Raw genomic sequence first — 14,482 nt, 5'->3', positions numbered from 1 at the left:
TTCTAAAAATCTGTTTGTGTTCATCTGAAGAAAAAAGTCATATACATTTGGGATGGCATGAGGGTGAGTAAATGGGTAAATAAATATCCTTTTAATACTGAAGAGAGCATAATGACAAATTGACATGGAAATAATGAAGAAAGAAAAAAAAGACTAATTTCTAGACCAGTGGAGTCTTACAGTATTGAATGGAGAGTTTCAAAATGCTAAAGCTTGCATCCATGGAGCTAACTGATCTTAGCTTGTTTTTTCTGTTCAGTTGCTTTTGAACAAAATAAATTGTTTTGCGTTATTTTTTAAACTATGAATGTTCTCTTATTGGCTAGCACACCTAAATTTCATTATTTCCTTTGTCCAAAAATATTTAGCATCTTACTTCACTAAAGTACTGAGCACATGACATACAGTACTAAAGAAAAATCATTGTAGTCATGTTTTACCAATTAATTCCCTTGTTTAGTTTAGTTATACTATAGCCATGATTTAACTAAAACAAGGGAACAAATCAACAATTTGTGGGAACAAATTCTTGTTTTTATGTCATGTGCAGGGCTCCGTACTGCTGTAATGGCATAATGGCAATATCACATTTCATCAAGGGAAATAGATAGATAATTAACTTTATTCAAAAGAGTTTACAGTTTACAAGAGATTACAGTTTTCACCTTCTCAGAGAAATACTGTAACAAGACAGAGTATTATTAATATTTTAAACTCATTCAGTATTATTAATAATCCATTAAACTAAATGAGAACCAATACAATTATTATTATTATTATTATTATTATTATATAATAAAACTGAACAAATGAAAGAAATCACCATGTCAACAGGAGCAATTATTATTATTTATCTTATTATTATTATTATTATTATTATTATCTTAACAGCTGCATTAATAAGAATATTATTAGTTCACCCAAAAATGAAAATGATCCCACGATTTAAGCTTAAGCACCTAAGCTTACGCTACTCATACATCATACATAGAGTCAGAGGTCACCCTTCCGCCTGAACTCAACTCTCTCGTGATGGCACGTATGGCCATTGCCGGAAACCAGTGATTATAGTTTAGAAAGTTTTAAATATGGATATTTTCCATCGCTTCACTTCAGAAGGCATTTATTAACCCCATCGAGCCGTATGGATTACTTTTGGAGCTTCAAAAACTCAGGCACTATTCAACACCATTATAAAGCTTGGAAGAGCCAGGATATTTTTTTAATATGACTATTTGATTGTGTTTGGCTGAAAGAAGAAAGTCATATACACCTAGGATGGCTTGAGGGTGAGTAAATCGTGGGATCATTTTCATTTCTGGGTGAACTGTTCCTTTAGTAATAATAAAAATTAATGATAAATTAATGAATGACCACACTGAAGTACTTCTGTAATAATTATCTTATTGTATGTTCTTAGGGCCGTCCTCTCCCGCACGTGCTGGCACTCCACTGTCTGCTGGCAGCCCCATCCCGCCTCTTCCACCAAGACCGTCATCACGACCGAAACTACCACCTGGAAAACCAAACCTAGCAGATCTGGTATGACTCTCTCCACTGCTGTGGAACATTTGAACAATTTCACCTCAAAAGAAGATGCCTAGTGGTTCTCAACACATTGTCAAAGACATTAGCGTACTGTAATCCCAGTAAATTACTGTAAAATTACCAGAATTACACAAATATGCTGTTCATACAAGCAACGGTGTTCTGGCTTTTTAGCGTTAAAGGGATAGTTCCCCCAAAAATGAAAATTAGCCCATGATTTACTCACCTGAAGCCATCCTAGGTGTACAGTACCAGTCAAAAGTTTGGAAACATTACTATTTTTAATGTTTTTGAAAGAAGTCTCTTATGCTCATCAAGCCTGCAGTTAAAAAAAAACAAAAAACAGTAATATTATGAAATATTATTACAATTTAAAATAATGGTTCTCTTTTTTAATATATTTTAAAACATCATAAAACATACATCATCTAAGATGATGATTTGATACTCAGTTATTATCAATGATGGAAACAGTTGTGCTGTTTAATATATTTTTTTGGAATACTTTTTTCAGGATTCATTGATGAGTAAAACGTTAACAGCATTTATTCATAAAAACAGCATTTATTCAAAATAAAAACATTTCTAACACTATAAATCGTTACCATCACCTTTTATCAATTTAACGCATCCTTGTTGAATTAAAGTACTAATTTCTTAAAAAAATATATAGTTATTGTTCCCAAACTTTTGAACGGTAGTGTATATTGTTACAAAAGATTTCTATTCTAAATAAATACAGTTCTTTTTAACTTTTTATTCATCAAATAATCCTGAAAAAAGTATCTCAGGTTATAAAAAAAATATTAAGCAGCACAACTGTTTCCAACATTGAAATAATATTTCATAATGCATAACTGCAGGCTTGATGAGCATAAGAGACTTCTTTCAAAAACATTAAAAATAGTAATGTTTCCAAACTTTTGACTGGTACTGTATATGACATTCTTCTTTCAGACGAATAAAATCGGGAGTTAAATTAAAAAATGTCCTGGCTCTTCCAAGCTTTAGAATGGCAGTGAATGGCCGTTTCTGCTTTGAAGTCCATAAAAGTGCATCTATCCATCATAAAAGTGCTCCACACGGCTCTGGGGGGTTAATAAAGGCCTTCTGAAACGAAGCGATGCGTTTGTGTAAGAAAAATATCCATATTTAAAGGGGTCATATAATGCCATTTTTGTACAAGCTAATATGATTCTTTAGGGTCTAAATTAAAAGTTTGTAATATACTTTAATTAAAAATTCTCATTAGTATTGTATGAAAACACTAATTTCACCTGCTCAAAAACAGCTCTGTTTTCAGCACGCCGTTTCAGTGCATGTGTCTTTAAATGATAATGAGCTTTGCTCGCCCCGCCCCTCTGTTCTGTGCGGACACCGTTTGTAACACAAAAACCATAACGCCTTGTTCATTATAAACGTGGGATTATGAATTATATTGAGAACGTCGTACATAGAAAACATGCCGTAATGTACCCGGAGTGTAAACCTTAGATGCATTCATCATGAAGTGCAGCAAGGTTTGCAAATTTGCAAAGATTAATATAAATATTAATATAAAGGTTAATAAAACATCACACTCACTTCTGGAGGTTCAGCAGGAACACGTTGGTACCGATCCGTTTTTTCTCGTTTGTAAAGCTGTCTGTGGGGAATCCCCGTGAGGGAATCCCCGCGTCAATCCTTTGGGCATATCCCTTCAAAAACAAAACTCAGCCACTGCATCTTCAACGGCTCGGATTTAGGAACATCCAAATGACTGCTGTGTTCCTTATTACACCGAAGAACAATTGCAGACGCCATTCTGCTCATAGACAGCGCTCCAGTGAGGGTATCAACAATGACGCGCGGACTATGATTGACAGCTCGCTCATGAGCGAGGGCGGGACTGTGTTGAAACGCTGCAGCTGTCAATCACAATCGTGGGAGGGGCGTCCGACCGTGTGACGTCACACGGTCGAACGGCTTGATTTCAGAGAGGGTCAAACATATAAGGAGATTAAAAAAAAACCACTGGATGGATTTTTATAATTTTATGATGGTTGTGTACAGGCACTGCCAACACACATTTCAGTACAATCAACTTGTAAAAGTGCATGTACCATTATATGACCCCTTTAAAACTTTATAAAGTAAAATAACTAGCTTCCGGCCAAACGAACATACGGATTCCACTTAAGTGTAAAGCGCAACATTCTACTTAAGTTAAAAAAAAAATGTTTTACTTCTGAGGGACAGGCGTAGGGAGATGATCACACAAAACGTGTTTTTTTTTTCTCTTAAAAAACAGGAGATGCGCATATTAGTAGGGCTGTCAACTTTAGTCGTTTAGTCGACTAATCGGTCGATGCCGTCTTGGTCGACTGACATTCTCATTGGTCGACCAGTCGCATAATTTTTTTTTAGCGCAATTTTCCACCGGACAAAATTGCGATTGTTAACTCATGATTTCTGTTCTGTCTGTGCGCACCAATCTTGCACTTCTACTCCTCAACCAGACCACCTAGAGACTTCGGGTTTTCGGCATTATGTTAAGGAAGGTCTAATCTCGGGAACGCACAAAAAAAATCCAGGAAAAGATTTACTATCTCTTAGTGTTGTGATCCCATGACGTCAGAAAATTGCGCTAAAACACTCACTAAGTTTTTATTACTTGTTTTTTTTCACCAATAAAGAAATTTTCATTGATTTACTCCTTGATATTTATTCCTTTATAAGCAGTTATATATTACTGTATTCTAAATATAATTAGCCTATGTTTTATCCCCAACTTTAAATGCTTTAATTTATTTTGTAACATCGCCACAGTTTAGCGCACCACGTAGAACACTCGGGAACCGCACCTGTGGCTGGCTGCACTGCTGCTTCGCGCTCAGTAAGGAATATAGGTAGTAATCTCTATGTGTCTGTCTGTCCGTTTGCATTTAGATTATTTCGAGAACCGTTCATTCAATCGACTTCACAAGGGAGTGCAGTGTCGCATTTGGTGCAATATAGACAGACACACGAGACGCGACACGTTCAGAATTAATAGTAAACTACAGAACAGCTCGAGCGGGAAGCGGCGCACCTCACGCGAGCAGGGCTTAGGAAATATTATCCGAGAATGGACACTGCACTAGTGATATAAAACGCACACAGTCTGTTAACTTAAGCAATACTTTTAAGGTAGTCTAATATTTTTTTGACTAACAAATTACTGACACAGTAAAGGGTAGATTTAAATAAAGAAAAACGAAATTTAAATAAAGAAAAACGAAATTTAAATAAAGAAAAAAACTAAATTTAAATACAGAAAAAATGAAATTTAAATAAAGAAAAACGAAATTTAAATAAAGAAAAACGAAATTTAAATAGGCCTAAAGAAAAACTAAATTTAAATAAAGAAAAAACGAAATTTAAATAAAGAAAAACGAAATTTAAATAAAGAAAAACGAAATTTAAATAGGCCTAAAGAAAAACTAAGTTTAAATAAAGAAAAAACGAAATTTAAATAAAGAAAAACGAAATTTAAATAAAGAAAAACGAAATTTAAATAAAGAAAAACGAAATTAAGATAGCCTAAATTAAAAACGAGATTAATTTAGATTGATGATAATAACGGGTAAAAAGTCTTATACATTTTGTTTCTATTATTCTATTTTCCACAATGTCAAAGCAACAGCAGCAATACAAGCTCAGACATGCACTTCGGTCCATACAAACTCCGCTGTTCTGCGCTCTAGCCAGAGAACACTCCCGCTGGAACACTCAGGCGTCGGTTCTATTTCTAGCATGCACGCGTTTTCCGCGTGGCTCGAGCCGCGCCTGAGACGCGTGTCTCACGCAGGCTGTGTGCAAACTCCAACCTGTTAACATGGGAGCCGAAATAAAAACAGACACCCAACGCAGCTGAGACTCTAACGCCAGCAGCCAGTGTGTTGCCGGCCTTATTCAAGCGCGAATGAGAACCGTTTCGCGGAGGATCCCAGGTGTCAAAAAAAAACAAAAAAACGTTTTTTCGTTGTTGTTTTATAAATGCTCTATGACAATTGTTTAATAAATGTTCAATCAAAATGCAAAACATCGCGTCTTTTTTTTTTTTTTTTTTTTTTAGTCGACTAATCGTTGTGCAGGACAGGACTTTGGTCGACTAAGCATTTCTTTGGTTGACTACAGCCCTACATATTAGTATCCAGCTGCAGAGCTGCAGCGCTGATGAATGGAAAAGTCTCGAGCGTGACACATTTAAAAAGTTGAGATACATGGCGCAATGGTCAAAGATGTCCATCTAGCTCATATAAACATAGAAAAACTATTAAAAAGCAGTAGAGCTTACTGTAAACAGCACAGAGTAATCATCTCCATAAGAACTTTATGATTTGCCATTCGGACCTCGTACATGCTCATAACGGTACTCTTCATTCTCTGTTTCACACTGAGCACCATACCAGTATTTCACTGGTAATGTTACAACTTCTCGTACTTGTAATTTGCCAGAACCGATTTACCAGTATTTTTGAAAAGGTCCTGTTCACACAAGATAATTTACCAGTAAATAGTGTATTATGTGTGAAAGGGGCTAATATTTTATTTAATTCTTAAATAAAAATGGCAGTTGTTAAGGACACAAAGTAAAATAAGAAATATGATTTCAGTTTACATCTTGATTTGTATCTTTTTTAGCTAATCAGAATCTTGTTTTATCTCATTTTAAATATTTTAAGTCATCTTGCTTCTGGTTGTTCTCACTAACTAAAGATCCAAACATTAAACTCAAGTATTTATGGGTATTTATTTATACCCATATACTGCTCAAAGACAACAATAGTTGCAATTGTTCATTAAGGGAGTGTGAACTAGGCGTCAGATTTGTAATGCCTGGTTCAAGCTGTTATTTCTGTTTCCCCTCAGGCCCGTCCCTTCAGCCCCCCGATCCACTCCTGGAGTCCTCCACCCTTTGCTCCTCTGGCCAGAGCTGAGAGCACCTCCTCCATCTCCTCCGTCACCTCTCTGAGCACAGCCTCCACACCTACACTGGGCCGAGAACTGAACCTCTCTGTGTCAGGTGGGCCACAACACAGCTGTCCCAAGTCAGTTATCGCTGATTATACACAGTGTGAAGATGATAACAAGGCACAATGCCTTCTTCAGTTCAGTAAGTTGTGTGATATTTAGATCAAATTAGATCTCCTTCTGTATTTCAGCATGTTCCAGAGGTCCAAGTCCTCTCACAATGGGACCACAAGACACTCTACCAGTGGCAGCCGCCTTCACGGAGACCATCAGCGCCTACTTTAAAGGAGCAGATCCAACTAGGTAAGCCTGCAGGGCATATTTTAAAGTCAGATTTTGAATTTAGCTCGTGTTTAGTTAAAATTTGTTGAATTTAATGTTTTTCTCTTGTGTCTTGCTGTGTGTTGTAGGTGTTTGGTGAAGATCACTGGTGAGATGGTGCTGTCTTTCCCAGCAGGGATCACCAGACACTTCTCCAGCCACCCCAGTCCACCAGTGCTGACCTTCACCATCAGCCAGTACAGTCAGCTGGACCAGGTCCTTCCCAACCCTCAGCTGCTGTGCTGGTAATACAACACCTGCAACTAGTGAATGAATCGTTCAGTTGAACCAGGCTTTTTAATGATTGTCAACTCGTTTTAGAAATAGTTTGTAATCATCCCACTGTAAAGGAGAACTTTGCTTGAGAGTAGAACTTAGGTGAGTGATGTTGAAATTAGAGTTGTCTCAATATTAAAATAATGGCTGATACCAATAAACCAATATTTATGTTTATGTTATGGTCAGTATTACAAATTATATATTATTTTCTCTAAATGTATTAAAAACAAAACACTAAAAACTAAATGCTACTGTCACTAACCGGTTGTTGAGAACACACGACGAAAAAGATTAGATTCAAAAGTGAGTACAAGGAAACGTAACAACCGTTATGCACTGATGAGACCAGGCAAATGAGAAAAGAGACACTGGAACTTAGGGGCTGTTTACATGACATTGTTTTCAACTAAAAACGTAAAATTTTAGCCGTTCATTCAGAAAGAAAATGCAAAGTTTTGAAAACGGGTTTCAAAGTGCAAGTTAACGGTCTCTGTGTAAACAACAAATACTTGAATTTGTGAAAAGATGACGTCATTAACGTGTATTACGTGTTCAATCTATAGTGTTTCATCGCCATCTAATGGCCTGGCAGCAGAAAACAGCATTTTAGTCGTTTTCGCGGATTTGTGTGAATGGGGATCGTTTTGACAATAGTGTCATCTGTACACAGAAAACTCTCAGTTTTAAGCATGTCGTTGTCGTGTAAACGTACCCTTAAAATCAAGAGCAATCAAAGGTAATCAAACTCGCACAGCTGAATTGAATGATGAATCAAATCAGTAACCAAGGGAACTAACTACGGCACCGACAGGCTGGGAAAAGCAGACAGAAAGCAAACTAAAAAAGAACTCAACTGTGACAGCTACAAGCAAATTTAGGCATCACAACATTATAATGTACAGTATGAAAAATATATATTCATTTTTAATTCTACTTAAGATTACATTTAATTTTTTTATTAATTTATTGATGTTGATTAACTGTAAGCATTAGATGACGTCTAATAGGTAATCTAAATGTAAAAATAGGGAAAATTAGCTTGAACAGTTAAAAATCCGCTGAAAATCAGCTGATGTTGAATCAAACAATATATCAAACAATAAACAGTACAGATACATTTAAAAATTATAATATCGGCTAATAACCGATATGGTATAATGTTCATCCCTAGTTGGAAACGTAGACAATGTAACATAGCTTTTGAATAAATAGCTAACTGTTATTATTGTTAAAGGGGTGGTTGATTATGATCACACTTTTCTAACTTTAGTTAGTGTGTAATGTTGCTGTTTGAGCATAAACAACATCTGCAAAGTTACGACGCTCAAAGTTCAAAGCAAAGGGAGATATTTGCTTTTACAGAAATTTCTTTTTAATGACTACAACAAAGGGCTGGTAGGACTACACAACATTCCTCCCGGGTTAGTGACATCACCAACCATAAAATTTACATAAACCCCGCCCCCGGAAAACACGATTTATAGATTATCAAGACAAAATACACTAATCAATGACTAGAAGATAACTACACATAAGCTACATAAATTCATCAACTAACCATTCAGAAATGTTGTCTACATGTTGTCACTTCTTCTTGAGTCTCTCCATCTTTCTGACTCCGGTTTGAACATAAAAGGCTAAAAGTTTTTGAAATTTTCAGTGCATGTCTGTGTGAGTGCAAGCTGTTGTAGCTCTGCCCTATGCGCCGGGAGCAGCAGCTCATTTGCATTTAAATGGACAGACACAAAAACGGAGCATTTTTGCTCACCCTCAAAAATTGACAACTTTAAAATGCTATATAAAAATATCTGTGGGGTATTTTGAGCTAAAACTTCATATACATACTCTGGGGACATCAGAGATTTATTTTACATCTTGTGAAAAGAGCATTATACCACCCCTTTAACTAAAACATAAAAAATAGAGGGAAAAACTTAACCTTAAAAAAAAATATAGAAATCATGACTTGAATCAGAACTTTAAAAAGGCTATTTAAAAATATCAATAATACTATATTAGTATTTAAATAATACTAATATAACAATGCTATATAAACAACAGTTACTTAATACTTTTTCACTGCACATAAATGCTTCTGATAAAAACTTCTGGGAACTTCTGGGAAAAGGTTTATTGTTTAGTGACAAACCAATATACTTTGTCCAGTCTGATATATATTGGCCCTATATTGGTAATTTTGAGATGATCTGCATCAGTTAACTAACCTATTAACAAGAGTGGTCATTTTACAGACTTGCAGACATTAAGTTGAGGATGTTTTAAATATATTAAATATGTTTTTAAATATTTTTTGTTTAGTGAATGTAATATTTCTATTTTTGTACAGTAAATGTATATTCATTTTATTTGCTATCATTAAAGTGCAGTGTCATTATATCAGCATTATTAACAGTCTTTGACTACTCTGCTCACTAGATATCAGCTTTGGTTTAAAAAAAAAAACATCTTGGCCAACGTTTTAAAGCCCTTTTGAGATAGCATTATTTTTACGTGAAATATTTCCATCCTGCAGCGACACCTCACCACCTACTGGTGACGCAAAGGAGTTCTGGGTGAATATGCCAAACTTGTTGAGTCACCTGAAGAAAGTGGCTGAGCAGAGGCCACAGGCCACGTATTACAATGTGGACATGCTGAAGTACCAGGTGGGATTGTGCATATAAACATGATCTGTGAGGATCTACATCATTTAAAGGGGTCATGACATGGATTTTTCTTTTATTATTTTAATGTTTCTTGAGGTTCATTCATAATGTCAATAAAGGTTTTTTGCACACACACACACACACACACAAAAATAAATAATTATATATATATATATATATGTGTGTGTGTGTGTGTGTGTGTGTGTGTGTGTGTGTGTGTGTGTGTGTGTGTGTGTGTGTGTGTGTGTGTGTGTGTGTGTGTGTGTGTGTGTGTGTGTGTGTGTGTGTGTGTGTGTGTGTGTGTGTGTGTGTGTGTGTGTGTGTGTGTGTGTGTGTGTGTGTGTGAAAATTATTATTTTCAACCCTCATTGTCTGAAATGATCCGTTTTTAAGGGGTCGCTCCTTTAAAGGTTTGTTAGTAAATGGCCACTGTTATGATTGGCTGACATTATCCATATAATACCTTCATTTACAAACAAAGCATTATGAAATCATTTACTTATGATTTCTCAAACTCTCCATTACACTGTGCCTCATTTACAGAACAATCTGCAGTCAAATGCTCCAACCACACATATAAACCTCCATGACGCCATTAAAAATAATCCATCCACTTGTTCCTGACACTGGGCAAATTTGATTTCTCATGTCATGACCCCTTTAAACCGGAATCTGGTCATCCTCTCTATAGTAGTGTAAGATATTTGAGATTTGTCCTTCCAGGTGTCCACTCAAGGGATCCAGTCCACGCCGCTGAACCTTGCGGTGAGCTGGCGTGGTGATGCCAGCAGCACAGACCTCAGGATAGACTATAAATACAACACAGAGGCCATGGCCACTCCCACACCACTCACCAACATCCACTTCATGGTAGCAGTGGATGGTGGCGTGAACAAACTCCAGGCCATGCTTCCACCTGCCACCTGGTAAGGATCTATCAAGAAAAATCACTCTAAAAAAATCAACAGCAGTGTGTTGATGTATTGTAATGTTTTCTCATTCCTTGCTTTTAAAGGAACCCAGAGACGCAGAAAATTGCGTGGAAGATCCCAGAGCTCTCACAGAGATCTGAAAATGGAGGTAATTCCCCTTTAGATGTTAACTGGTTGGAAGGGAAGCCCTCTAAAAGCTTTGCTAGAACGTTTAGCTCATGTTGGCAACTGTACAATGTGGTACAACTGGCAGATTGCCCTAATTTCAGTAAATTGAATTACTTAAGGAAAGGATTCACAAAGCCCAACTAAGGCCATTTTTACACCTGGTATTAAGATGCGTTTTGGTCGATCGGATCAAAAGTAGACGAGGGAGACACATTCCCGTTTACACCTGATGTTTTAATCCGTCTCTTTTGTCCACTTTCAACCACTTCTGTCCTGATTTCTTTGAGGGGAGGGTCTATGGGTGGGTAAATTTATGGGATTTTTCAGATCTTGCGATCTAATGAACGAAATAAGCTCACACAATTCACATATGAACGTGACCGGAGACAATGTAAAAACATACGGAGAGCATCAGCTTTCGTTTCTGCTCTGACAGCCGCAAGATCACGCCAAACGTTTTGAGTGTGTGTTAGAAATCAGGAATGGTGACATTGGTGAGAGAACATTGTGCTTGGTATGTTTTTCGTCTTCAAACCAAACTTGGGTCTCCAACCATTAAATACAATTAAATATCCAATAGCAGCTCATATATATCGTAAACAACGCTGCATTTGGCACAGTCTTTATAATTTATTCAAAAGAATAGCTACTGTATATTATTCTTAAGACTGTTTTTATTCTTAACTAAAGTTATTAAAATTTGAATAAAGCTGGATTAAAATAAAAAGTATTAGAATAAAAACTTTTTTTGAAAATTTTGAAATGTTGCCTTTGCAGTTAATTAAAATAAAATAAGTTGGAGTTGAAGAACTAAAATGATTCAAATTAAAACTGAAATTAGAATAAATTAAAGCTATATAGAAATATTTTTTAAAAATTAATAAAACTGACAAAGGCACAAAAAGCATTAAAATTAAAATCAAAGTTGTAAATAGAAAAACTAAAGCTAAAAATATCATATAAATAGTAAAACAGTAATGCTTAATAATAATAAAATACAGTAACACCAAGGCCGGACTTACCATTGGGCTTGACTGGGCTCAAGCCCATGGGCCCCGCCCAATAGGGGGCCCCGCCCGTTTACGTTTGATTTTTTCAATAATATGTCAGTCATTTAATTTTTCATTTAAAGTTTGTTGATTGGTCTAGCATTGTTACCTGGCCCTGCCCTGCAATGAAAATTTTCATTTAATTAACTAAATTAAATGTCAGTCATCTTGAGGTTTGCTGATTGGTTATTGGCAGTTACGTAGTGCCTCGTTTACTGCCGAACCGTTGAAAAAACCTGTCTGCATTAGACAGTAGCCGCGTTTCCATTACCCTTCAAATTGCGCAAATTGAAATTGCGAATTGAAAATAAGCACAATGGAAACACGTCAATTTCGCAAAAACTCCAGTTTTTCGCAAAAAAAAATTTTACGCTCGCATGAGGGGGTTTTTCAGGCAATTTGAAAAAGGAATATTTCACAAAACTGCAATGGAAACAGTTTTTGCGCATTTACAGTCACCTGACTTAGAAGACACGGTGTGTTTGCGTATAGCTACGCAAATAATAATAATTTTATATGATTTAATTATAACATTTAATAGGCTATATTTAGAAGACGCTTTTATGCAAAAAAGGAACAAAGCTGAGCGTGGAGCGCGCACTGCATGGCACGGAGGCGCAGCCGCGAACACTTGCATTTTCCTATCAACAGTGGAAACAACTTTAAATACTTTATCATTTCTGGTCAGACAGAAAATAATAATACATTATTCTCAACCACTTTTATTTGTGTAAACTCATAATAACAAGAAAACGCTGTGCTTTTGTAAAATAAAATAAAACAATCAGACGCACTTTCCTGATATCTGTGAGCGCGAGAACTGAAACAAAATATAGCCTATGTAGGCTAAAGCTTGAAATGTCCACTTTAAAACGAACAAATTCGAATCGAAAGCTAATACCTTCTGATTAATCCGTATGAAATGTGCATTTCTCTCTAAAAGCGCATCTGCTTAACAACGGAGATGGAGATGTAATTTTAGCCAAAGCAATGGTTTATTAATAATATTAATGGCTCTTCTCATTCAGCACTGCGGGAAAAAACATCAATTCCAGGTTCTAATTTGGCCTTTGAAACCAGTAAAATCGACATGTTTTCCATATTAATTTGTGAATATTTTAAATGTTTAATAAAGGAGCAAAAATTGCAGTGATAAAGTTAAAGATAAAGGAGCAATAATAAAGTTCAAATTAAAATGTTTGGTGTTCAACAAAAAAAGACAACAAAAAGTTGTTTTAAAAAGACAACAACCGTTCATTTTTCGTTTTTCAATTACGGGTTAAAAAAGGAAAAACGAATGAACACAAAAGTAGCCTACATGGATGGATCGTTTGGACAGAATACGAGACAGAGTTCTTTATTAAATTCACAAAAGAAACGATAATTAAACAATAATTAGCCTATAGGAATACTGGATTCTAAATCTCAAAGAAATGCCACGATCAAAACATATGTTTTCCAGGTAAATAAGTGTTTTATTCTCATTCTGACCAAGACATTTGTGCATTGCAATAAACTTATGATCACTTTGAACTTTTTTAATCATTATTTATTTATTGGAAGAAAACTTTTTCAAGCTTCAATCAGTGGTCATATAAATAAATTATTACGTTTTTTTAACATGTAACACTGTCTATGGTACCAGTCACCTTTTGAAAGTAGCTTTGCACTTCAAATTGGATCGATTATATTGTTACGCCATCAGATGGCGACAAATGACTTTTAAAAAACATTTGTCATTGAATCATTCATTCGGGAGATTCGTTCAAAAATGCTGATTCATCTATGAAACAAGTGCATTTGATTGAGGAATTGAATCATTCATTCAAACCCAAGTTTTTTGTTTTTTTTTAATTCAGATTAATTAAACATTTTTAATAGACTTCAGCAATTAACATAAATTATGTTATTTTGTTTAGTTGTTTGTTCAGAATCGTGATCTCTATTTTTATTCTCAGTTTATCCAGAATTGTGTAGCTCTAATACATAGCTTGTGTATGTATCATTTTGTTCTATTTAAAGTAATGTATAGAAGGTAGGGCCCGAAAGTGACTCAAGCCCAGGGGCCCCCACCACCCTAAGTCCTGCCCTGAGTAACACTATTCTATAAACGGCAGGAGGAACTTAATGCTATTTCACTGCACATAAAGTGCCATGCAAGATACAAGACTCTATGGCAGCTTTGAATCAAATTAAAAAAGAAAAATCTAGTATAAAAACCCTAAACCGCAGCTGAGCAGATGAAACGTCTCCATTCACTGCAGAGGCTTGACATCAGCGGCCACTCAAACTGCAGTTTGCTGAAGACAAACTGAAAATGGAAATGCTCATTTTATTGTTAGTCAGTGTGATTATAGACAAACCCTAATGATATTCAAAACCAAATTTCAAAAGGGCTTTTTGCATTGTGCGTATAGGATACAAAATTGAAACATTCTGTCATAATTTACTCACCCTCATGTTGTTCTAAACCTGTATGACTTTGTTTCTTCTGTGGGACAGAATAAGATATTTTTAAAAATGT

The 14,482-nt window shown here is 35.6% G+C and overlaps 1 protein-coding gene across 1 annotated transcript in view; it reads left to right on the top strand.

Moving 5' to 3' along the window:
- The window catches only part of sgip1b (SH3GL interacting endocytic adaptor 1b), a 36,038-nt gene that overhangs the window by 16,122 nt on the left and 5,434 nt on the right, over window positions 1–14,482 (top strand). The window contains exons 15-21 of the mRNA XM_081373636.1: window positions 1,421–1,542; window positions 6,442–6,646; window positions 6,735–6,846; window positions 6,954–7,109; window positions 9,677–9,809; window positions 10,533–10,735; window positions 10,825–10,889. Of these exons, the coding sequence (XP_081229762.1) occupies window positions 1,421–1,542; window positions 6,442–6,646; window positions 6,735–6,846; window positions 6,954–7,109; window positions 9,677–9,809; window positions 10,533–10,735; window positions 10,825–10,889 (996 nt within the window). The remainder of the gene's footprint in view (window positions 1–1,420; window positions 1,543–6,441; window positions 6,647–6,734; window positions 6,847–6,953; window positions 7,110–9,676; window positions 9,810–10,532; window positions 10,736–10,824; window positions 10,890–14,482) is intronic.

Source organism: Scardinius erythrophthalmus (genome assembly GCF_964197995.2).
Source record: "Scardinius erythrophthalmus genome assembly, chromosome: 9".
Lineage (NCBI taxonomy): Eukaryota > Metazoa > Chordata > Actinopteri > Cypriniformes > Leuciscidae > Scardinius > Scardinius erythrophthalmus.
This window is presented reverse-complemented; position numbering and strand designations above follow the sequence as displayed.